A 22618-nucleotide genomic window follows, 5' to 3' on the forward strand; every position below is an offset into this window, starting at 1 on the left:
GACAAAGACGTTATGGGACTATGTTAGTATTAATGGCTAATTTTGTATGTCTCAAAGGATTTCATTGGAATAAATGGCTTGATGGCTAATTTTATGGATTTGTAAACAACTGACACATGTGTCCCAGTGATTAAATGTGTTCATTATGCAATGCTGTATAGTCATGATGGTTCTTTAGCTAAGAGCATTAGCATTCAAAATTCTTCTGAAATGTGATGCACAAACAATGATACATATGAATGTTATATTGTATTGTTTCAGCAAGTACCTATTATACACTATATTATCATTATATCTTCCTTCACCCACCCTGTTTTCTATGGTTATCGGAACAGATACACAGATAAACTATAGGGCAGCTTATAAGGAAAGTTTCTGTCTACCAACAGTGGCAATAAAAATGCTCTGCTGTTTGTACTGGTGGGTTTATTCAGTCAGTGAAAATGAATAATTTATATTCATCAGTCCCTCATCACATGACTCTCCCACTCAACACACTGCCAGCGTGGGTTCATACAATATCTCACTGTCCCGCTCTGCTGTCCTCTGACAAGATCATTCAGCAACACTGCCTTAAAGTTTCAGATAGATATCATTCAGATAGATAGACAGAAGTTGTTGTGTTTGGCTCTGCAATGAACTGTCCTGTCATTCAAATCTGTGCAAGAAAAATATCTTTCATAACTTCCCCTCCTACAGCCTTATTTTTAAAGCACCACTAGAGAGAGAGAGAGTGTATGACCCATTTACAGGACACAGCGAATCTGCGCCAACACCAGGAGCAGTGTATCCTGCTCTGATCAAATGCAACTCACTATCACATGAATATAAAACAAATGAATCTACACATGAACATGCTTATCCAAAGTCATAATTGTCTGGCATTCAGAGTTGCATTTTCACCTCAAAATTTGAATATTCTTCATTTTGCACAGAACACAGTGCTGTATTTTACCGTGCAATAGCTATAATCCATATGCATTTATTAATCGTTTACACATTTAACACTAAAAAACTTCACTGTATACAACACTTCACAATACATCACTGTAAGTAAGAACATGCGAGTTAGTTTTTGGATATTGTTTAAACTGATCCATTGTTATTATGTCAATTAATTATTATATTATTATGAATATTATTATGAATCATTTTACAATATGGTCAGGAATTCAATAAGTAATAAATTGTCAAAAATAATACATTTGATTTAATGAAGACTTACAACACGTCAAGTTTTGTTAACAGCAAATATTTTCATGATGTTGCATAAATTGCAGTGTTTTATTAAGTTATAACTTGTTTGACATTAAAAAAACTTTTTCTGATTGGTCGAGCCACGTTCAAAGCGAATACATTTGTGTAATATTTGTTGAATCTGCATGACAAACGTGCATTCGCTCGAAAGGTTTCTATCTAGCTGTACAGTAGGTTCTCTAAAACCTAAACAAAACTAAAAAAAAGTTTTACGAATGTTGCAATTGTATCTGACTTTGCATCACACAAAACGTTATAGTGATGTTTTGAGGCTAACTAAACAAAATCTGTCATTTTCAGTATATTTCTGCAACATATTATTCTGGTTGTGTTGTGAAATGTAAAAGCATTGTGTGTGCCTGTTCACCATTGATACTCTCTCTACCATACTAACTCACAAGCACCTGCACCACGATGACTTGATTTAGTCTTTCTTATCACAGCCTGATTTATATGGAGGTAGATTTGTGTCTTTATTATTCAATCAAAAAAAAGGTTGCTTCAATCAAAAAATATATTTTCAATCAAAAAAACCCGTTTCAATCAAAGAAAAAAAGTGTTTGAATGCAAAAATATATTTGAGACTCAAAAAAATGCATTTGAACACTATTTTTTTTTGCTTGAAAATGTTTTTTTTGATAGAAGTGAAGGTTTTTTTGTTTGAAGCAACTTTTTTGATTGAAGTATTGTTGTTTTGTGTTTGGGCCATATTATGGGTAGGACATTTGTGTCTTTATAATTCAATCAAAAAAGAAGTTGCTTCAAACAAACAAAACATATTTTCAATAAAAAAATCACTTCAATCAAAAAATAAACCTTTTCAATCATAGAAAAAATGTTTTTGAATGCAAAAAAATATTTGAGATTCAAAAAATTGCACTTGAACACTTTTTTTTTGATTGAAAATGTTTTCTTTGATTGAAGTAATCTTTTTTGTGTTTGGACCATGTTATGGGTAGGACATTTGTGTCTTAATTATTCAATCCCAAAAAAGTTGCTTCAATCAAAAAAAAAACATTTTCAATCAAAAAAAAATAATTTCAATCAAAGAAAAAACTGTTTAAATGCAAAAAAAAAAAAAATCATTTGAAGTGTTTTTTTTTTTATTGAACTTTCTTTTTTTTTGAATGAAGTGAAAAAAGTTTTGAAGTCGTTTTTTTTTTAAATCATTTTGACACAAACGTACCGCAGTGGGGGCGGGTGCTTCCCCATTGGTCAGACATGCTTGAGTGACAAGTGTCTACACCAACGACGTCTTTCTGACAAGCAAGTCATGGTCGCCACTCGCCAGCGAGCCAGGAAGCAGTGGTGGAGTTGTTGGTAAGTAGATAAAACCGTATTAAAATGATTGGTGTCACGTTATTAGCCTACTCTGTTTGATATTTCGATTAAACATACAGCTTGCTAACTTAGCTCACGTTGACTAATTTGTGTGATGGTGTTAGATATCTGACGCCTCATATTGTCAGGCAGGCTAGCAGGGTGCGCTAACGGCTAATTGAATTGTTTATTTCACTTAAGTAACGTTACAGAGGCTTGCTATGTGCTTGTGCTATATTGTGTTATAATACGTAACGTCATTAGTGGTCAAACAACAGTCCACAGGCCAACTGTTGCCCACAGCGCTGCCTGTTTAGCAGCAACAGGTCATGCAGAGCCTGAGTCTATCTTCTCACACAGCCCACAGGATTACAGCTATTTGACCGTCCCGCTCTCTCTCTCGCTCACGGGTAGTGGTCTCCCCACCATCACAGTCAAATGCTCGCAGACACAGAGGCAGATGCTGTTATTTTGAGAGCGGGGCTTACATATGCCGTCCCGTACGGAAAATAATGTTGCATACCACCGGTAACATGAATATATATTCCGTTGCTCGGTGCGCAAACTAGCTGTGTCAGGCATTATTTATAAGTAGCCTAATGTCCTGCACAACTCCACATGGAAAACTGGCAGTTCAATGAAGTGATGCTTATTGTCTGACATAGTGTACAAGTAGTTACTAGCTTAAAGTATTGTGCCAATAATGATCCTTATTTAAGTTAGCAAGCTGTATGTTTAATCGAAATATCAAACAGAGTAGGCTAATAACGTGACACCAATCATTTTAATACGGTTTTATCTACTTACCAACAACTCCACCACTGCTTCCTGGCTCGCTGGCGAGTGGCGACCATGACTTGCTTGTCAGAAAGACGTCGTTGGTGTAGACACTTGTCACTCAAGCATGTCTGACCAATGGAGAAGCACCCGCCCCCACTGCGGTACGTTTGTGTCAAAATGATTTAAAAAAAAAACGACTTCAAAACTTTTTTCACTTCATTCAAAAAAAAAGAAAGTTCAATAAAAAAAAAACACTTCAAATGATTTTTTTTTTTTTTGCATTTAAACAGTTTTTTCTTTGATTGAAATTATTTTTTTTTGATTGAAAATGTTTTTTTTTTGATTGAAGCAACTTTTTTGGGATTGAATAATTAAGACACAAATGTCCTACCCATAACATGGTCCAAACACAAAAAAGATTACTTCAATCAAAGAAAACATTTTCAATCAAAAAAAAAGTGTTCAAGTGCAATTTTTTGAATCTCAAATATTTTTTTGCATTCAAAAACATTTTTTCTATGATTGAAAAGGTTTATTTTTTGATTGAAGTGATTTTTTTATTGAAAATATGTTTTGTTTGTTTGAAGCAACTTCTTTTTTGATTGAATTATAAAGACACAAATGTCCTACCCATAATATGGCCCAAACACAAAACAACAATACTTCAATCAAAAAAGTTGCTTCAAACAAAAAAACCTTCACTTCTATCAAAAAAAACATTTTCAAGCAAAAAAAAATAGTGTTCAAATGCATTTTTTTGAGTCTCAAATATATTTTTGCATTCAAACACTTTTTTTCTTTGATTGAAACGGGTTTTTTTGATTGAAAATATATTTTTTGATTGAAGCAACCTTTTTTTTGATTGAATAATAAAGACACAAATCTACCTCCATAGATTTATGATATCATTATCAAGTGCAAATACAATGAATCTCATTTTAAACAGATGAAATACAATAACCCTATAGCTAACAAAAACATATTCTAAGAATGTTTTGCTAATGTTCCCATTAAAGACATTTCCGAGTGTTGGAAAACGTAAACCGTTTTTTTTTCTTGGTTATGTAAACTGTAGAGAAAACATTAAGGGAACATTTCGTTTTATAATTTTGAAAAAATGATGGGAAATGACCTTTGAATGTCCTCTGAATGTTCTGAAACAAATAGTAAGAAGTAGCCTAACTTTTAAAAAACATTAGATGAACATCCAACAAAAATGTTTCAGAAAACGTTCCATGAAGAATAACATTTTTGTGCTAACATTTTGAGAACGTAATTAAACACCAGAAAACTTTGAACAAACGTCCCATTAACATTACTGGAAGAATGTTTATTCACAACTTTGAGAGAATTTTGCCAAAACCTTAGCCAAAGTTATGAGAACATCCCCTGTTCATTACAAATGTCCTTCGAGCACCATTTGTGGATCTCAAATAAATAATGCAGACTATCGATTGAATTTACATCAGCACAAAACACACAAACACACTCATCACATACCGTGCTGTAAGATCCTTTCTCTTAGGCGCTTGTGTAACTGGGCCTGAAGCCAATGTCTGCTATGCCACTATTGTCTCTCTCACTCTCTCTTTTGCCTGAGACAGAAGAATGTTTGCTCTGCTGGTGAATTCTCTCTCTTCTCTATTGCTTCTGTTCTCCAAGGTCAGATAAAAGACACGCTCCCTCCCCATCATTCATAGAGTCATGCGCATGCATTTGTCACCTCCATATACAGAGATGATACAATCCTTACGTGTCTTTGTATGAACACACTACACACATCTCTGTAATTGTCCTTCGGAGGTAGATTAACCCACACTTTGGGCTAAGACACTTACCAGACGGGATTACAGGAAAGGGTGACAAAGGAGAACGAGAGGACAAAACATTATGTCTGTCTGATCAGTTGAATCAACCAACAAAAGCAAAACCAATCTGAAAATCAGTCTCACTTTTATTTTGAGCTATATAAAAGCACAACAGTGTTAGCAAAACCATTCGACAGGGTCGCACCTGCAAACATTCACCACTGGATTTGCAGAAAATACCAAGAATCAGAAAGGAAATAGAATATTATGTCAGTCAAGTTCATATTTGAACTGCTCAAATGTGGAACGTTTATATCTACAAAGTTATTTACAAAATTATAAAAAGTAATATTATATTTAATTTTATATTAAATATAAAATATGAAATTACATATTTTCATTTGTATATATAATAAATTTATTGTAAAAATATTTTCTTTTCTTTTTTACCATTACGGTTGGTAAAAGACAATGCATTGTTTAACGCATTGTAAACTGTGTAAAATAATGCCAAAAAGATATTGAAAGATTTTAGTGGATGATGTCGCCCTCTAGTGACCAAGAAAATAGAGACATTTTGAGGGACTAAAGCAGTCATATTTATTGATAGAACTGAATAGAAATGTATTTTTTTTTTTAAGTAAAAAATAATAAACCTCATTGCCTTGTTTTTAAAAACTGTTCATAATTTGGCCCAATTACCACATTTTGATCAGCAAACGTAAATATATATATATAAAAAAATGTCACTCATTGTATCTCTATCGCTGTTAAAAGAAACAATATACCGGTAATTCACCAAAAATGTTTTGTAATGCTTTGCACAGCTTGTGTTCATTACAAACTTCAACTTTTAGGCTATTTGTTTCTTACGTGAAGACAACTCTTTTCTACGCAATAACGTTTAGGCCAAGTTGTCAACCTCAAACGTCACGTGACGCAAAACTGCCATAAAAATGGCTCAATGAAAATGTTTAAAAATTTTCTGTTTATATTATTTTCTTTCTTTTTTACCTTCTTTTTACTTGTATTATTATTTTATAGCCTATATTATACTGGATATTTTCCTTTCCTATTTGTTGTATTATATTTATTCAATATTTTTTATATACGTTGGACTGTTGTCATATTTATTATTTGTAATGTGACTGGCAAAAAAAATAAAAAAAATGTTTTCAATCAATATTGATCAGAATCAGAATGCTGATCATAGACTGTAAAACAATTATGCTGATTTGCATGATTTGTTCACGAGAGTCTGATCCGGTTCTTGCCTTGACTGTTATCGTGAGTAACGGTTTGTTCCTCACACAAAGCTATGATGTATATGCACACGAGCCGTTTGGATGGTGATTTTGTGCCCTATCAGTGCTTGGAAAAGCAAAAAAAATGGAAAATACCTACCCGAACATGCTCCTCCAGACCAGCAGGAGTCAATACTGTTCTTATCGGCACTACCTTGACGACGTCCAAACCAAACGAAGAATCTCTTGACAACTTCCTGTCCAGCAGAAACATGTGAGAAACGTGCATTATTACTACTGCACTGTCTTGAGGCATTTAAACGACCTCCTTAATATTATCGCGACTTGTATGTAACAGTATTTGTCATAATTAGTAATAAACATTGTTGTTTTTAGAGACGTTTGCTGGCTGTGAAGAACAGTCGAGCTGAACTCGTGGTGAAAATGCCTGCAGTTACTTTATTTGTCAGGAGATTACCTGAAACAGCCACCAATGATCGTCTGACAGCAGTATTCTCTGAAATAGGACCACTGAAAAATTGCTTCGTTGTCAGTGATAGAGGTAAGATTTTACTAATTAAATCCAGCTAAGTGAGATCATGTGTAAAACAGCATTTATATGAAATATGAACGTTTTGTATGTGTGCTGTGTTCGTGCTGTTTACAGAGACTAAGAAATGTCGTGGTTTTGGATATGTGACGTTCTCTATGGAAGAAGATGCACAGCGGGCCATAAAAGAAGTCAAGGAGTATGAGAAGCAGAATATATTTGTTACTGTAGCCAAGAGAAAACCAGATGATAAGAAAAAGAAGAAGAAAGTGAAAATAGAGGAAGGTTAGATCTTCATGCATATATTTGATTTATCATGGATTGTTTTTGCTTAATTTTTTTAATGTTTTGGTTTGGAAGAAGAAATGACTCTGGACTGTTCATGCAGATTCAGAAGATACAGAGCAACCTAAGAAATCAGCAGAAACCAAAAGTCCTGACAAGTTTACAGGAATAAAAAAGACAAAACTGAAAGCTCGGCTGATCGTCAGAAATCTCAGTTTTAAGGTAAGTTGACTAAAATCTGTTGTTTAAAGGAACAATGCTTAGTTTTGACATTTGACACTTGTGCGGTTTATGTGCAGTGTGAAGAAGGCGATTTGAAGCAGATCTTCTCCGAGTTTGGAACTGTGCTTGAGACCAAGATTCCCTTAAAATCAGGTAAAACTTTGACCAACATGTGCATCTGACTATCTTCCATTCTCTTTACATGATGTTTTTTTTCATACGGCCATCCACCTTGGTTAGTTTTCATGGCATCGTGTTTGTGCAGATGGGAAGAAGCGAGGTTTTGCGTTTGTACAGTTTAAGAACATGTCAGAAGCTGGAAAAGCTCTTGCTGCGATGAACCTGAAGGAGATCAAAGGTGAGTCCTTCTCAACACTGAACACACTATTGCAGAGTGCTTCAGCAAACTTCCATGACATCAAATTATTTAAATTGTTATTATTAATGTAATATCAACATTAATGAAATTTCAAAACAATCTATGCTAAAAAAAGCGTTTTCTCCCAAATAACAATTGTTTTTATTAAAGAAATCTTGAAATATCTGGAATCAGAAAATTAATTGTAACTATGTCAGCGCTGCCAGGTTTTTATTATTATTAATAAAATGTATCTTATTCGTCCCTCACAGACAGACAGGTGGCTGTGGATTGGGCAGTTCCAAAGGACAAGTATCTCGCCACCCAATCAGCTTTAGCGCCTGGTAATTCGTTTTGTCATTTTCACTGCATTATTAATTATTTATGTGGATGTGGTTGTAAAAAGCTTTGAAAGTGCATCTACTGTCTAGATTTTTTTAGCGAAGTGTATCTGGATATCTTGCAGGAACTATCAAAGAAGAGAATGTGGAAGGTGCAGTAGCTGATGGGAATGAAGGTGCTAAGAAAAAGTAAGTACTGGATATGTAACTGATCTGATGATGTGTTTAGGTGAATTCCTTAAATTTAAAACGAGGTCTCTCGTGTTAAGGTCTATATCACTGGAAGAGAAGGATGACTCCGAGTCAGAGGAAGAGGAAGATTCAGAGGATGAAGACAATGCAGAAATTGAATCTCAGCAGACAGATAGTGATGCCAGAGAACCTGACGACGACGACGATGATGAGGATGATGACGACGACGACGATGACGATGATTACGACGAGGACAATAAGGGAAAAAGTGACTGTATGATTAATTTTCTTCATAGAAAAAAAAAAAAAAACCCTAAGGCCCATTTCACACAATCCGTATGCAATACCAATATTTTTATGTGCCCATGTTTAACAGGTTAGAGAGCATTCATACTTCTCGCAGACATGGTCCGGCAGTGCATTCCAGGATCATGTATATACGCAGCAGTGCAGTGATCGTTTCCGCACCAAGTCTATTTTTGCTGTAACAGTGCATTGTTTGTGGCCAAAATGAGCATGGATTGACATGAAAATGAAGTAATTTCACCATAAATGCATATATTTAAAGTCTACTGTGTTTCACAGTTCAACACATGGCTTTTTACCCAGAGTAAAGCAAGGAAAAGTATACCTTAACTCCCATTTAGATAAACAAAGCGGCATAATGGATGGCACGCCACTCGTGTCTTCGTGGAGATGGAAAACCAAAGTTTTTCTATGACCCGCTGGATTTCTTGTATAATGATTTAAATACAAAAGAAAAAGCATGAGAGTTGGCTGTTTTTGTCAATTGTAAGTTTTAATTTAAAGTGTTTTGATACTACCTTGTAACTAGAGCTGCACGATTAATCGTTAAAAAATTGCGATCTCTATTCAAACACCCACACAATCTCATTCTTAAATGACACGATTCGCCTGTGTCTATTAAAACGTGCAAAATCACACCGGAACATTCAAATCTGTGAGCTGAGAGAGCAGTTGTCATGAATAAGCATGAAACACACATTATCGTTATTTCTGTTACAAATATTCATATTATCATAGAAGAACTGGGATAAAATGTTATAGTTCGTATATGTTTAAATGTTTTGCCACTTGATTGAGCAACTTAATATATAAATCTATAAAGATGTAATGAATTGAATACATTGTTTAAATTTAGCGCATTTAAAACGTGAATGCGTCTATGAAATATTGTAAACCTGTAGTGTGTATAAAAAATAAAAATAAAAAAAAAATTCACACTCCTGAAAAAGCATTTTCAGGAACAACGCTTGAATTTGAAATAAAAATAATGGATAAATTGTATTTGTGGTATACAGCCGTGGATCAGTTGTGCACTGCGGACGCGTCATATGTGAAAGCACAATGAGCGTACATACACAACTGATCATGTGTGAAACGCGTGTATGTCATATGCATGTAATGTGTCCGTCAACACTGTGACTCTGTAAATCTCTATCCACAGCTCTTCCAAAGAAGAAGAGAGACCCTCTTTCTTCAGATGTGACTGAGGGAAGAACCATCTTCATCAGGTGAGAATCATATAAGAAAGTTCTGTTGTATAGATGTTTTTTTGTTTTTAAACTGTCTATAAACATTGTTTAAACAGGAATTCATGTTTTCATTGTCATATCTTCGTTTCATTTTGGGTTCTGTCAGAAATCTGTCCTTTGACACAGATGAAGAGGGTTTGGAGGAAGCTTTGTTGCAGTTTGGCGAGCTAAAATACGTACGTGTGGTGATGAACTCAGACACTGGATATTCAAAAGGTATTTTCAATCACCAAAACCTTGGCCTGCATGGAATTAAGTACAGTATTCATAGTAATTCTGTCTCTCTACATATCTTTCTAGGTTGTGCTTTTGCTCAGTACAAAAGTAAAGAAGCGGCAGAGAAATGTATTGCTGCTGCTGCTCAAGATGATAAAGAGGTGAGTTCACTGTCCTGCAGCTCTAGTAAGAGTTGCTGTTCTTATATCTTCAACATATTATACCAGTAAACATCGGTTTGTTGTGCTCATGCATATGTGTATTTCAGTTTGGTGGCATTAGGGTTGATGGCAGGAGATTGAACATTTTGCCAGCCGTAAACCGAGAAGATGCGGCAAAATTAAAGGACAAGAAAGTGAAAACCCACACAGGCACCAGGAACCTTTACCTCGCCAGAGAGGGCTGTAAGTAAAGCCAGTCACACAATGCTGCCAGTCAACTGACCATTAACAGAGCTTTGTTTTAGTTTGGCAATAACAGTAAAGGGCCTGTTTACGCCTGGTATTAAAAAGCGTTTTCGTCAGTCTGATTACAAGTGGTCGTCACTAAATACAGGTGTAAACGGGGTCTAACATGTTTTGAGCTTGTCCACTTTCGACCTCTTCCAAAGGTAATAGAAAACTAATTTGACCGAATTGCTTATGTAGTGTAGACAGTCATGTGGTCGAATGCTTTCGATCAGCCACAAAAGACCGCCTACTCTCTGCCTACTGACTTATTGTGTAAAGATTATGGGAAGTGCGCTAACTAGACAGATTTTGTCAGCTGGAGACCTAAGTTTGATTTGAAGATGAATAACACTAGCAAGCACAATGTTCTCTGGTTTCTAACACACATTGGTGGTTTTGCTGCTAACAGAGCAGAAACGAAAGCTGCTGCTCTCCGGATTTTTTTCCGTCGTCTCCTTTTGCGTTGATATGTAAAGCGTGCAAGCTTATTTTGTCCATTAGATTGAAAGATCTGAAAAGACCCAAGCATTTACCTGCTCATAGACCCTCACCTCAAAAATATCAGGACAGAAGTGGTTGAAAGTGGACAAAAAATACGGGATTAAAACACCAGGTTTAAACCGGAATGTCTCACTCATCTACTTTTGATCCGATCGACCAGAACGCATTTTAATACTAGGTGTAAACGGTCCAAAACTAACATGTGCACCTGGATTAACGTGTTACCTCTTGAACTTTATCTAGTGATTCGTCCTGGATCCAAGGCAGCAGAGGGAGTTTCAGAAGCTGACATGGCCAAGAGAAAAAGAGTGAGTGCAGAGAATGATTTTTAAAATAATTTGTATTAGTTTTTTGTGTGAAGTATTTCTATAAAGTTTCAATAAATGTTTATTTAAATTTTATGTTTTGTAATTTTAGTTTTTCATCTAATATTTGTATTTTATTTTATTTCAGCTTTGTTTCAGTTACCGAAAATTATTCTCAATAGTCTATTAACAGCAACGTTGCTGATTTTAATACATCCAAATCAATACTGCAGTTGTTTCTCTCATATTTACATTCAGGAGTAAAAAAAATAAAAAATTCTAGCATCAACAGCCACACCATCCGGGTGTCTATATTTTTTGTTTTTATTCTTTAGACATCTGATGCATTTTCCTACACTAAATGGGAAATGGCCCTTTCATATGTTACATTGCATTAACAGTTTTGCTGTCAAATCAAAAATCAAAATAATAAAAGCATTGATTTCAAGATGCTTTCCGTCACTTTGGCAGATAAAAAAAGATGATCATGCCAGGTGTAAATGCGGCCAAAAAGTATTTTTGTGCATGTTTTCTGATTAACAGTTGTTGTTTTTTGTGTGTTGTCAGTTGGATGAGCTGAAAAGGGCAAAGTTAAGGGACGTTAATGTGTATGTGTCTAAAACACGGCTGTGTGTCCATAACCTACCTAAGAGCGTCAATCAGCCTAAATTCCGCAAGCTCTGCCTCTCCGCTGCTGGTGGTAAAGGTGTCCGCATCACTGAGGTAATGCACACACTTTAAAATACAGTTTTTTTTAAAACAGTGTTATTAAAAAAACCAACTAACAGCAAACCAAAATTTTAAGCAATGTTGAAAAGAGACGTCTTCTCATAGTTCTTCTTGGTAACACTAGAGGGCAGGACTATGTTATTTGAGTATGATCAGGAGGTTTCACTGTCTAGTTTGTTAGTAGTCATATAGCTTACTTTTCAGGAACAGTCCTCCTAAAAAGTCTTAGGGCACAATGGTTCATAGAGCAGCTTTTGCGGGGTTCTAACCTACAACCTCTTGATTTGCTAATAGGTTTAAGGGGCTGTTTATTTACATTTTGAGGAATGGCACACACAAAATGTCATTACGACCTGACAGATATCACTGAAATTGAACAGTCTCTGTGACAACCCTAAGCTTAGCCAGATAGAATCTCTCCCTCTGCCTATCATTTTGCATGTCAGAAAGATAAATGTTAAAAACCTTTAATAAATTTGTCTTTTCGACATGGTAGGTAAATTATTAAAAGCAAACAAGATGTTGGCTTTGGAGACAGGCTTGTATGGTTAAAGGGATAGTTCCCCCATAAATGAAACTTTTGTCATAATTTAACTAACCTCAAGTTGTTCCAAACCTATATGAATTCCTGGTGAACACCAAAGTAGATATTTTGAAGAATGTCGGTAACCAAACAATTCATGTACCCCATTGACTTCCATTGTATATATTTTTTCCATACTATGGAAGTCAATGAGGCCCATCAACTGTTCAGCAGAAGAAAGAAATGAATTTAGGTTTTATTATGGCATAACTTTTTCATGTAACAAATTCATGTTCCTGATTGTCTCTTTCTCTGTATATATTACCTACAGTGTCGTGTGATGTATGATAAGAAGCCTATTCGGGGTCAGGTGATGGGTAAATCTCTAGGATACGGCTTTGTGGAGTTTATAGCACATGAACAGGCTTTACAAGCCCTACGTCACCTCAACAACAACCCAGACATCTTTGGACCTCAAAAGGTAGACCACCACAACTTTTTGTTGTAATTCAAATACCAACAAAAAGCCTGATTTGGGTTGCTGGGAGCTTTGAAAGAAAAAGGGGATATTTAATAGCCTGTTTGTTGTTCTATCAAGTCAAAATGTTCCTAGAAAGAGAAGTAGGCCACTGTGGCGACTGTCTTAATTCCTAGAAGTATTTCAGCTATGTATTTTGGCACGATGTTAGATGATGTGAGCTATAGTTTGCTGGTGTGTAAACACACTTTGAGGGCCTGTTATTAAGGGCTTTAGTACCAGGTTCTCAGCAGTGGACCTTTAGTGTTTTGCAAAGGAGGACAAAGGAACGAACAAATCAAGCCATGTGCCTGTCTGTCAATCTTTCCACACGTCATATAAACACTCATTCCTCCGACGCTCAGTGGAATGTGTTTTGGTCTGTATTGAATGTAACTTCTCAAAAATAAGATGAATCGTTCTGTTCACTCAGTTTTGTGGCTAAGACTCATGGCAATTTCACTTAATATAAATTGGAAAAAGCTTTAGCATTGAGCAATAACTGAAGATTGAGCAAGACCAATGTTGAAGTGTGAAGGTTTTCCTGTGTCATTCCCATCAGAGACCCATAGCGGAGTTCTCTCTGGAGGATGGCAAGAAGCTGAAACTTAAAGCTATTCGTCTGAAAAACAGCAAGGTGAGGCTTGGTTGCATCTTAAATAAAGAATTCTCTAAATTCAAATTAAAAAATAAATAAATAATTGATTGAGTCCTTTATGTGCTTTTTCCATTGAAGCTGCCCAAACAAGACAGTAGCCAAACAGGAGGGCAGCCGCAGCATCCTTCGGGAAAGATGAAAGGTCCCTTGCGGAAAGGAAATGCGGCTAATGTTAATAAAGAGGGGAAGGCACAAGAAAGCCAGTACTCCGGGTTTATGACCAAATCAGAGGTGGAGCACGTAGAACTGAAGGATGGCAAAAAACGGCAGAAGGTTCTGCATATGCCTTCGCATAGAGGCCCAAAGATCAGGTACAACTCACTGCATATGTGAAATTGAAACAAGTGCTGTTTAATTAATCATGAAAAGTCTATTACGTACAATGACCCTCGCACTATTCCTCAGGCAACGCGATAAAGGGAAACAACCCATGGTGCAACCCAAGAAACCGAATAAAGGGCCCAGCAGGAAAGATAGAAATATGTCTACTTTCATTGAGAGACGCAGCATAATCGGGAAACAGGCAAGTCAAAGAGTTAAAAAGAGAATTTGTGTGTATATTTTATATATAAATATATATAACAACAAGTGCTCACTTGTTATATATAATATATAACACTTGTTATATATTATATATATATAACAAGTGCTTTCAATCGATTAAGTTGATACTTGCACATTTTCCTTTAATTAATTAATTTTTTTTAAATCCTTTAATTTAATTTGAAAAAACCTACCATTATATACTTATATTTTAATAATTTCACATTAAATCTCTAAAGATGTTTTTTTTAAATGTAACAACATTTAATTTAAGATAACTTAAAACAATCTTCACATAAACCCCTGTATAATGTCACATTTAGTTGTCTTTAGGTGCCTTTAATATAGCAGGGCTCAATGCTAAGGATTTTGTCTACTGGCCCAGTAGAGCTGTATGTATATACAGGGTTTTTCCTGCATTGAAAAGTTTTTGGTGTCTGCCAAAACGTTTTTTTTTTTTTGTCCTGCCAAAGCCTTATTTGATCAGTTATTATGATTTATGAGTGATGTGTAGATGACTGCTGCACATGTTAACTGAGGTAGAGAACGAGCAAAGAGCACACTCTCTCTGTCTTCAAACTAAGCAGCACTGTCTTTGCTCTCTCTCCCTCGCATATATTACGGTAATCAAAATCAACTTGACACAATGGTAAAAGGTTGGACGACCGAATCCATGTTGCACGTGGCGCATTAGGAGATCAAGGGTGCTAAAAAAACATACTCTTCTCTGACAAGCGTTCCACACGTGCAGCTGACATGAACCACATGTTCAATAAACGAAAAATATTTATCCAGTGATGACTTCGCGTTGTCTTAACAGCTGGGTTTCGCACACAATGCGTCCGCTAATGTCAGATTCGCCGCCTAATGATTCCTTTGAACAGATTCATTTTAATGACTGGTTAAAACAATTGATCTGTCCAAAACTGAACTCATGAATCGGTATATAATCATTTACTCAGAACTCTCTTAAATGAGAATGCAGGTGTGCTTACCCCTTTTAGCAAGAGTGGTAAGTAAGAATTAAAAGCCTTAATAATTCACAGTATTTTCAGGTTATTTACATTGACAATGTGTAGTAAATTACCCAAATCGTTTAGTTTAGACTAGAATGAGGTGAAACCAGAACAAAGCAAGTTGTTAGCTAGCTGCTAATTTTATTCAATTGTATATGGTAGAAAAGTAGACTGTTTGTTAAAATAAACTTTGTAATGCTACTTTTTAATATTGATATGACTATATACCAGAATAATTATTAGTAAACAATGAGGAACAAAAGAAACAAACATTAAGGTAAGAGATCATACATAATATATGAGATGGGCTCGCAGGTCAGGGTACTTTTTATTGTGTGTGTGGATGACCATTTCTGTCAGCCACCACCAAAGACCATTTTTGACCCCGGGAAAAACCCTGATATATAAACAGTACTAAACGTTTAGACGTAGGTTTTAGTTTAAATACCACCAGTTCAACCGTTAAATTATTTTTTCATAACAATTCTTATGTCTATTTATTCTGTTTCAGAATGGCAAACCTGCAAAGAGAAAGTTCCAGAGCAGAGAGGATGCTCGCTTTGACAGTTTGGTGGACCAGTACAAAAAGAAACTGATGGGCAAATCAAACACTAAGACTGTAGTCAAGAAGGGCAAATGGTTCAGCTGAACACGTGAGAGAAAATGAACATGTTAAATGTCGAAAACTTCTCAGAGGGGGACTGAATTTAATACTTTAGCTCTGTCTGAGTTTTTAAAACGAAAAAAAAAAAAAAAAGGTTTTTCAACGTGATATTACTTGGTTGCATCAGAAGACTATTTTTTTCTAAAGAAATAAAATAATTCAGATATGGTTCCAATATTTAACAGACTGTTTTGTTGTTTATTAGTTTGGATGTCTATTGAACTAAATGTTTATTAAGAGAGTTCCACGCCAAGTTTCATGTTTCCTGCTGTTTTCGGCACAGAGAGTTTTTTAAACATTGCAAAGATCGAGCTTTTGTAGACAGGATGAGTCGTCAGCTGTTGTCAATATGGACTTCACCAACATTTATTTTAGGTGTCATTATTTAACTGCTCTGCTCAAACTTTGAAAACAGGTGTACTTGAATTAAATGCCAGCAGGCATTTCCTGTCATCCCTTGTTAAACAAGTTATGTAATGCACCCTTGTTGACTGCCTGGAAAATAATTAACTTGCTTGTGGTTTTAATCCTGTATAAAATTAAATGAAACCAGCATTTTGGTTGATTTAATGTCTAAAATGTTTAGAGCAGGTTTACTCGTGGCCAATATGATCTCAACAAATGAGATGGGCACAAAAGTGCTAAATTGAACTCTTATTTAAGTTGATGCATTATTTAATGCACCAAAAAACGTTTTTCATTGAACAAACAAAGCTATAGATTTTTGACAAAAAGGGAGCCAGGCAAATTGATATGATATTCGACTGATAATGTCAAAATGGGTAGTTATATGTTGCTTTAAATGAATTGCAGGTATTTATGATATGTTGTATAGTCAAAAAACCCTGTTGTTGACAGATTTTATATGAAAAACAATTCCAATGCTGCATTTTCCATTTTGGGATTCATTGGAAAACAGGACCAATAAAATAAATGACTCCATGAGACATCCCATTTAGATAAAAGCACATCTAAAATGTAATCACACCATACACATATGCAAGCTGCATTGGCTTAAACATAGCTACAATAAAAGTATACAATCAATTTATTTTACAGGTAACCTTTTTTTTATTGGAAAAATGCATCATTACACAAAATACAAAACTATTAACAATCACAGGATATCAAAACTGCATAGATTCATACTTTGTAGGACAATATTTTATTTATGTTGGTGCGTGTCCTACATTGCTGGTGTTGCAGCAAGAAGTAAAATGGGAACATAATTCCAGCTTCCCAGCAGAGTCTGACCTCGCTTCTTCTGGTAAACAGTGACATCATTGAGCAAGCTCAGCAAGTGCTGATGTCATCCTGCAAACTGCATGAAGTATGACATAACAATGTGTGCAGGTATCAGATTGCTAATGTTTGTTTACGTCGTAAGGACAGATTGTTTGGCGCATCATGATGTCGCAAGCAACGTTTCTAGCTTTCCATTTTATAGCAGGGAATCATTTTTAAATCTGTTTGTACATTAAATTGTGCATATTATAAATATACAGGGTTTTAGATAAATATAATAAATAGTGTACTATAATGCTATAATAGTGGCAGATTAGCAGTTCTTCAACTGGTCCAGGTTATCTTTCAGCTTTTGCAGGAACTGTTCCAGTATGTCTAAAGTGATGTACCCAAGAGTAACGTGGTGGGTGGCGTTGTCCTCTAAGAAAGCATCCAGTGACCTCCCATTGGCTGGTTCCTTGGGTGTGCAATGCATAAATGTCATCCTTTCATTAAGGTAATCCAAAAGGGTGGACACATAACTGCGTAACTGGCTCACATTCCGCTTGGGCAGCCTTTGAAGAACCTCCTGGATGGTAGTTAGGGTGTCCACGATGGACCCAAGCCCTTGGATAGGTTTATCAGCAAGAACATCAAGCTCTGGATTCCCAATGTGGATATTTGGATGCAGTGGAATCTGTGAGAGAAGACAAATGAGCATGACCAGATCTCAATGAGTTTCACCTGTATTAACCTTTAACAGAACAGAAGCCATGCAACAAGTTCACTGAGTTCTAACCCATTACCTTCTCGTGTTGCTTAATTCTGTAGATGATGGTGTCTGCTTGCAGTCTGACCAAGTTTTTGAGGCTATCCAGACGAATGGGGATGCCATCAATCAGAAAGAACATGCTCAAAATGCAGGTGTAGAGAAGAGCTGGAAAATACATGTTTCCTGTGTTTGCGGTGTCTTTCTTTTTTTGACAGTAGTGCAATACCTGCTGAAATAAAATATACGTTATTCTGAATGTCTACTACAATCTTAAATGGCTTATGCTCACCAAAGCTGCATTTATTTGATCAGGAAATATTATATTTGACATTTAATTCATTCCTGTAATGGCAAAGCTGAATCTCTACTTAATATTTTTATAGAAACCATGAAACATTTATCCTATATAACATTTCCTGATTAGAACTAGCCTCTACAGAAAGAATGTGCAATTTAAACTATCTGCATTCCTGCAATTAATTGGCAAAATGCTTCATTCTTCAATATTTACGTTCTCCCAAACTGCACTAAGAAATCAGTTATAGTAAATTCAATTAACAAAGGGTATTTTCTATATACAAATTGTAAAGCTTTAAAGCTGTGTCTAATCATTGCACAATCTTGCAATCCAGGCTTGATATTTCAGTTGATGTACATGCCATTTAATCTCCGATATCAGATCCTCTTAAGTCATAATGCTAATTCCAATTAAGAACAGTTTTTCCAACAAAAATAAAGCATTAAAAAGTGGGTTCCTTGCACATGAAAATACTTCTAAGGGAACTCTAATGTGATGGTGCCTGCAGTCTTCAGCATGTCAGTGAACCCCAGGCCTCTCCAGTCTGCAACATCAAGCAGTTAAGCGTTCTGCTATGTTCAATCTCACTTCTAAATGAACATAACGACATCCTCTGTGCCTACATTTGGATTTCGATATCTAGTAAATTCCCTAAAGAACAGGTTGCTCTTGTATAAACAATAATTGCTTCATTCCAAAAGCACTCTTATCTTTTTTTTATTCCCTGTGTGGAATATTAAACTTAGTTTCTCCATAATATAAATAACTAAAAATACCCTTTTAAAGGCTATAAAAGTTAGATGAATAAAATCACATATTAGCGAGAATGCCGGTGCTCATTGGAGTGTCAGAGCCGCAGATAGAGTGAGAGAGTGAAGGGGACTTACCTTTGAGATCTGAGGATTGTATGATGCCCAGGCTCCATGAGTGGTCAGGCTTATATAGCTGATAGTTGTTGACTCATGTGTGAATCACCTCAGCCTTTCCTTCCCTGGTTCTCCCAATGCAGAACAGCATGAGGGGGGACAACACCCCCGCTGACATCTCAAGCACAACCCAAACCCATCTCAAACACACATGTACTACAAATATTTGTCATTGTAATACATTCCACCACAGTCACCATGTGATCGGTGTGTTACAATTCACTATGGATTTGTAGTTTTTAAAACAAGAAGCTAGTCCCCAAGGGATGCACTTTGTTGAGGAACTCACCGAACTAAGTAAAAAAATGTCACACCCACTCAGTGACCAGATCCCGATGCAAATATATACTGTGGGTGTCAGGATGCATCGAGCATCAAGTAATATTTGTAATATTAATTAGCATGAATTTCCTGCTGGTCTTATTCCAGTTAGCCAAAAAGCATGCCCCCATTCTGAACACTGTGACTGAGTTTGCAGCAGTTTGGATAACATCATGCGTTGAAGAGTTAAAATTGGATAAAATGCATTTATGATGCAAGTATTTATGATGCTTTGCTTCAAAATAATTGAATCTCTCATCATCGGATTTTTGAAATATGATCTATTAAATGAACAATGTAAGAACATAAAATGTTATTGACAGTCAGGGCCAACCACTACGCTGGCATTTCTGTTCGGTGTGTGGTTTAGTATAGCGATGGACGCTGAACAAATGGAAAGGACAATATGTGGGGAAAAAAATCTAAATTTTGCTGTTTGAATTAAACTCAAAATGTTCCGATAGACAGACAGACAGACAGACATATATATACACTCACCTAAAGGATTATTAGGAACACCAAATTAATACTGTGTTTGACCCCCTTTCGCCTTCAGAACTGCCTTAATTCTACGTGGCATTGATTCAACAAGGTGCTGAAAGCATTCTTTAGAAATGTTGGCCCATATTGATAGGATAGCATCTTGCAGTTGATGGAGATTTGTGGGATGCACATCCAGGGCACGAAGCTCCCGTTCCACCAAATCCCAAAGATGCTCTATTGGGTTGAGATCTGGTGACTGTGGGGGCCATTTTAGTACAGTGAACTCATTGTCATGTTCAAGAAACCAATTTGAAATGATTCGAGCTTTGTGACATGGTGCATTATCCTGCAGGAAGTAGCCATCAGAGGATGGGTACATGGTGGTCATAAAGGGATGGACATGGTCAGAAACAATGCTCAGGTGCCTAAAGTGTGCCAAGAAAACATCCCCCACACCATTACACCACCACCACCAGCCTGCACAGTGGTAACAAGGCATGATGGATCCATGTTCTCATTCTGTTTACGCCAAATTCTGACTCTACCATCTGAATGTCTCAACAGAAATCGAGACTCATCAGACCAGGCAACATTTTTCCAGTCTTCAACTGTCCAATTTTGGTGAGCTTGTGCAAATTGTATCCTCTTTTTCCTATTTGTAGTGGAGATGAGTGGTACCCGGTGGGGTCTTCTGCTGTTGTAGCCCATCCACCTCAAGGTTGTGCGTGTTGTGGCTTCACAAATGCTTTGCTGCATACCTCGGTTGTAACAAATGGTTATTTCAGTCAAAGTTGCTCTTCTATCAGCTTGAATCAGTCGGCCCATTCTCCTCTGACCTCTAGCATTAACAAGGCATTTTTGCCCACAGGACTGCCGCATACTGGATGTTTTTCCCTTTTCACACCATTCTTTGTAAACCCTAGAAATGGTTGTGCGTGAAAATCCCAGTAACTGAGCAGATTGTGAAATACTCAGACCGGCCCGTCTGGCACCAACAACCATGCCATGCTCAAAATTGCTTAAATCACCTTTCTTTCCCATTCTGACATTCAGTTTGGAGTTCAGGAGATTGTCTTGACCAGGACCACACCCCTAAATGCATTGAAGCAACTGCCATGTGATTGGTTGATTAGATAATTGCATTAATGAGAAATTGAACAGGTGTTCCTAATAATCCTTTAGGTGAGTATAGATAGATAGATAGATAGATAGATAGATAGATAGATAGATAGATAGATAGATAGATAGATAGCAACAATAAATTAAATATAATAAAGTGACCAGATCCCGATGCAAATATATACTGTGGGTGTCAGGATGCATCGAGCATCAAGTAATATTTGTAATATTAATTATCATGAATTTCCTGCTGGTCTTATTCCAGGTAGCCAAAAAGCACTCTAAAGCTAGTTGACTAAGACAATTGTACTAGTTAAATTAGTTGTAGGGGGATCTCTGATTTACAGTTTTTCTCCATTGGTTTGGCTCATTTCTTGAAACAGAAATGACATTCTCAAAACAACATGGACAAACCTCCAAACCACTTAGCAATTGTTCACAACAGAATTGAATTTATCATTCATTTCATCAAATTGCAAATGTCTAACTACATGTCTCAATGTCTCAGTACATCTTTGCAAATGATTAAGTGCAGGTAGCCTACATTTAGCACAATTTCCAAGTGAATAGATCTTGTTGATCTAAACTGATTGTTGATTCTCAGTCTAATGGTTGTTCGCTCCAAAACTTGTCAGCGTCATTTCATTGTATAAGTCATCACATGCACAATAGTCTGTTCAATTGTCAAAATTAGTCAAGAACATAATTATAACTATGTGTGTTGCCATATCTGAGAATGGTGTGGCCACTCACATCCCCAGTCTTGGCCCATACAATACACAGAAGCTCCTCATCTTCTTGGACCGCCTTCATTTTGATTTGATCCCTGAAAATGAGAGAGGTCTCGTAGGGCCTCACCTACCACAATATGTCATTGTATGGGACAATGTGAATTTCCACCGTGGCCCGCTCATCAGGGCCTGGTTCACTATTCATCCAAGGATGGTCATGGTGTTCCTACCACCTTACTCTCCTTTCCTCAATCCTATTGAGGAGTATTTTTCCGCTTGGAGGTGGAGAGTGTTGAGCATCGGGCTCAAGATCAGAGGTCCCTGCTCCATGCAATGGACGCTGTGTGTGCGGATATTACAGGAGATCATTGTAGGGGATCGTTGCGACATGCACGCCGTTTCTTACCTCGTTGCATCGCAAGGGAGAATATACGCTGTGATGTGGACGAGAATCTGTGGCCAGACAGACAGCAGCATGTGGATGGCCAGGAGGGTGAGGACGGCGACCAGTGAATAACTGTTAGTTGTGAAACTCCAGCTTTATTTACAGCAGTGTTTATATTAGAGTATATTATGCTGTATACATTTTCTTTTTACTCTGATGTATGGAAGTTACTTTATGTGTGTGAATGATAATGGTTACAATTTCCTTGGCAGTATGAGTGCAATGTGTGATGTCAAACCTTGGAGGCTACTCTTACCCTAAAATC

At 36.4% G+C, this 22618-nt stretch overlaps 3 protein-coding genes across 4 annotated transcripts in view; 1 reads left to right on the forward strand and 2 right to left on the reverse strand.

Annotated features, from left to right (window-relative positions):
- mical3a (microtubule associated monooxygenase, calponin and LIM domain containing 3a) overlaps positions 1 to 5143 on the reverse strand; it is a 122860-nt gene extending 117717 nt beyond the window's left edge. Inside the window, exon 1 of the mRNA XM_079873756.1 lies at positions 4858 to 5143. The gene's annotated coding sequence lies outside the window, so the exon portion shown is untranslated. The remainder of the gene's footprint in view (positions 1 to 4857) is intronic.
- Positions 5144 to 5708: 565 nt separating this feature from the next.
- On the forward strand, positions 5709 to 16589 carry rbm28 (RNA binding motif protein 28). 2 transcript variants are annotated; one of them, XM_079873463.1, is made up of 20 exons: positions 5709 to 6683; positions 6806 to 6971; positions 7077 to 7244; positions 7348 to 7466; positions 7544 to 7619; positions 7732 to 7824; positions 8097 to 8168; positions 8291 to 8354; positions 8435 to 8631; positions 9826 to 9892; positions 10020 to 10129; positions 10214 to 10290; positions 10398 to 10533; positions 11323 to 11387; positions 11952 to 12107; positions 12968 to 13117; positions 13716 to 13790; positions 13890 to 14122; positions 14217 to 14334; positions 15882 to 16589. In XM_079873463.1, the coding sequence occupies exons 2-20, from the start codon at positions 6854 to 6856 to the stop codon at positions 16017 to 16019; spliced, it is 2232 nt and encodes a 743-aa protein (XP_079729589.1). In that variant the 5' UTR covers positions 5709 to 6683; positions 6806 to 6853; the 3' UTR covers positions 16020 to 16589. The 2 variants fall into 2 exon arrangements, with proteins under 2 accessions (XP_079729589.1, XP_079729588.1); XM_079873462.1 differs by having other exon boundaries at positions 6658 to 6971.
- Positions 16590 to 17089: 500 nt separating this feature from the next.
- On the reverse strand, positions 17090 to 19238 carry lepa (leptin a). Its single transcript, XM_079873469.1, has 3 exons — positions 19216 to 19238; positions 18065 to 18259; positions 17090 to 17955 (listed from the first exon to the last, which is right to left on the reverse strand). The coding sequence occupies exons 2-3, from the start codon at positions 18206 to 18208 to the stop codon at positions 17593 to 17595; spliced, it is 507 nt and encodes a 168-aa protein (XP_079729595.1). The 5' UTR covers positions 18209 to 18259; positions 19216 to 19238; the 3' UTR covers positions 17090 to 17592.
- Between the last annotated feature and the right edge of the window lie 3380 nt (positions 19239 to 22618).

This window comes from Squalius cephalus (genome assembly GCF_949319135.1).
Source record: "Squalius cephalus genome assembly, chromosome: 6".
NCBI lineage: Eukaryota > Metazoa > Chordata > Actinopteri > Cypriniformes > Leuciscidae > Squalius > Squalius cephalus.

Coding starts and splice junctions, on each gene's coding strand:
- rbm28 (XM_079873463.1), top strand. CDS start 6,854: ATGCCTGCAGTTACTTTATTTGTCAGGAGATTACCTGAAACAGCCACC. Junction 7,620..7,731: donor CAAGATTCCCTTAAAATCAG/GTAAAACTTTGA, acceptor GTGTTTGTGCAG/ATGGGAAGAAGCGAGGTTTT. Junction 8,632..9,825: donor CAATAAGGGAAAAAGTGACT/GTATGATTAATT, acceptor CTCTATCCACAG/CTCTTCCAAAGAAGAAGAGA.
- lepa (XM_079873469.1), bottom strand. CDS start 18,208: ATGTATTTTCCAGCTCTTCTCTACACCTGCATTTTGAGCATGTTCTTT. Junction 17,956..18,064: donor GAATTAAGCAACACGAGAAG/GTAATGGGTTAG, acceptor CTTCTCTCACAG/ATTCCACTGCATCCAAATAT.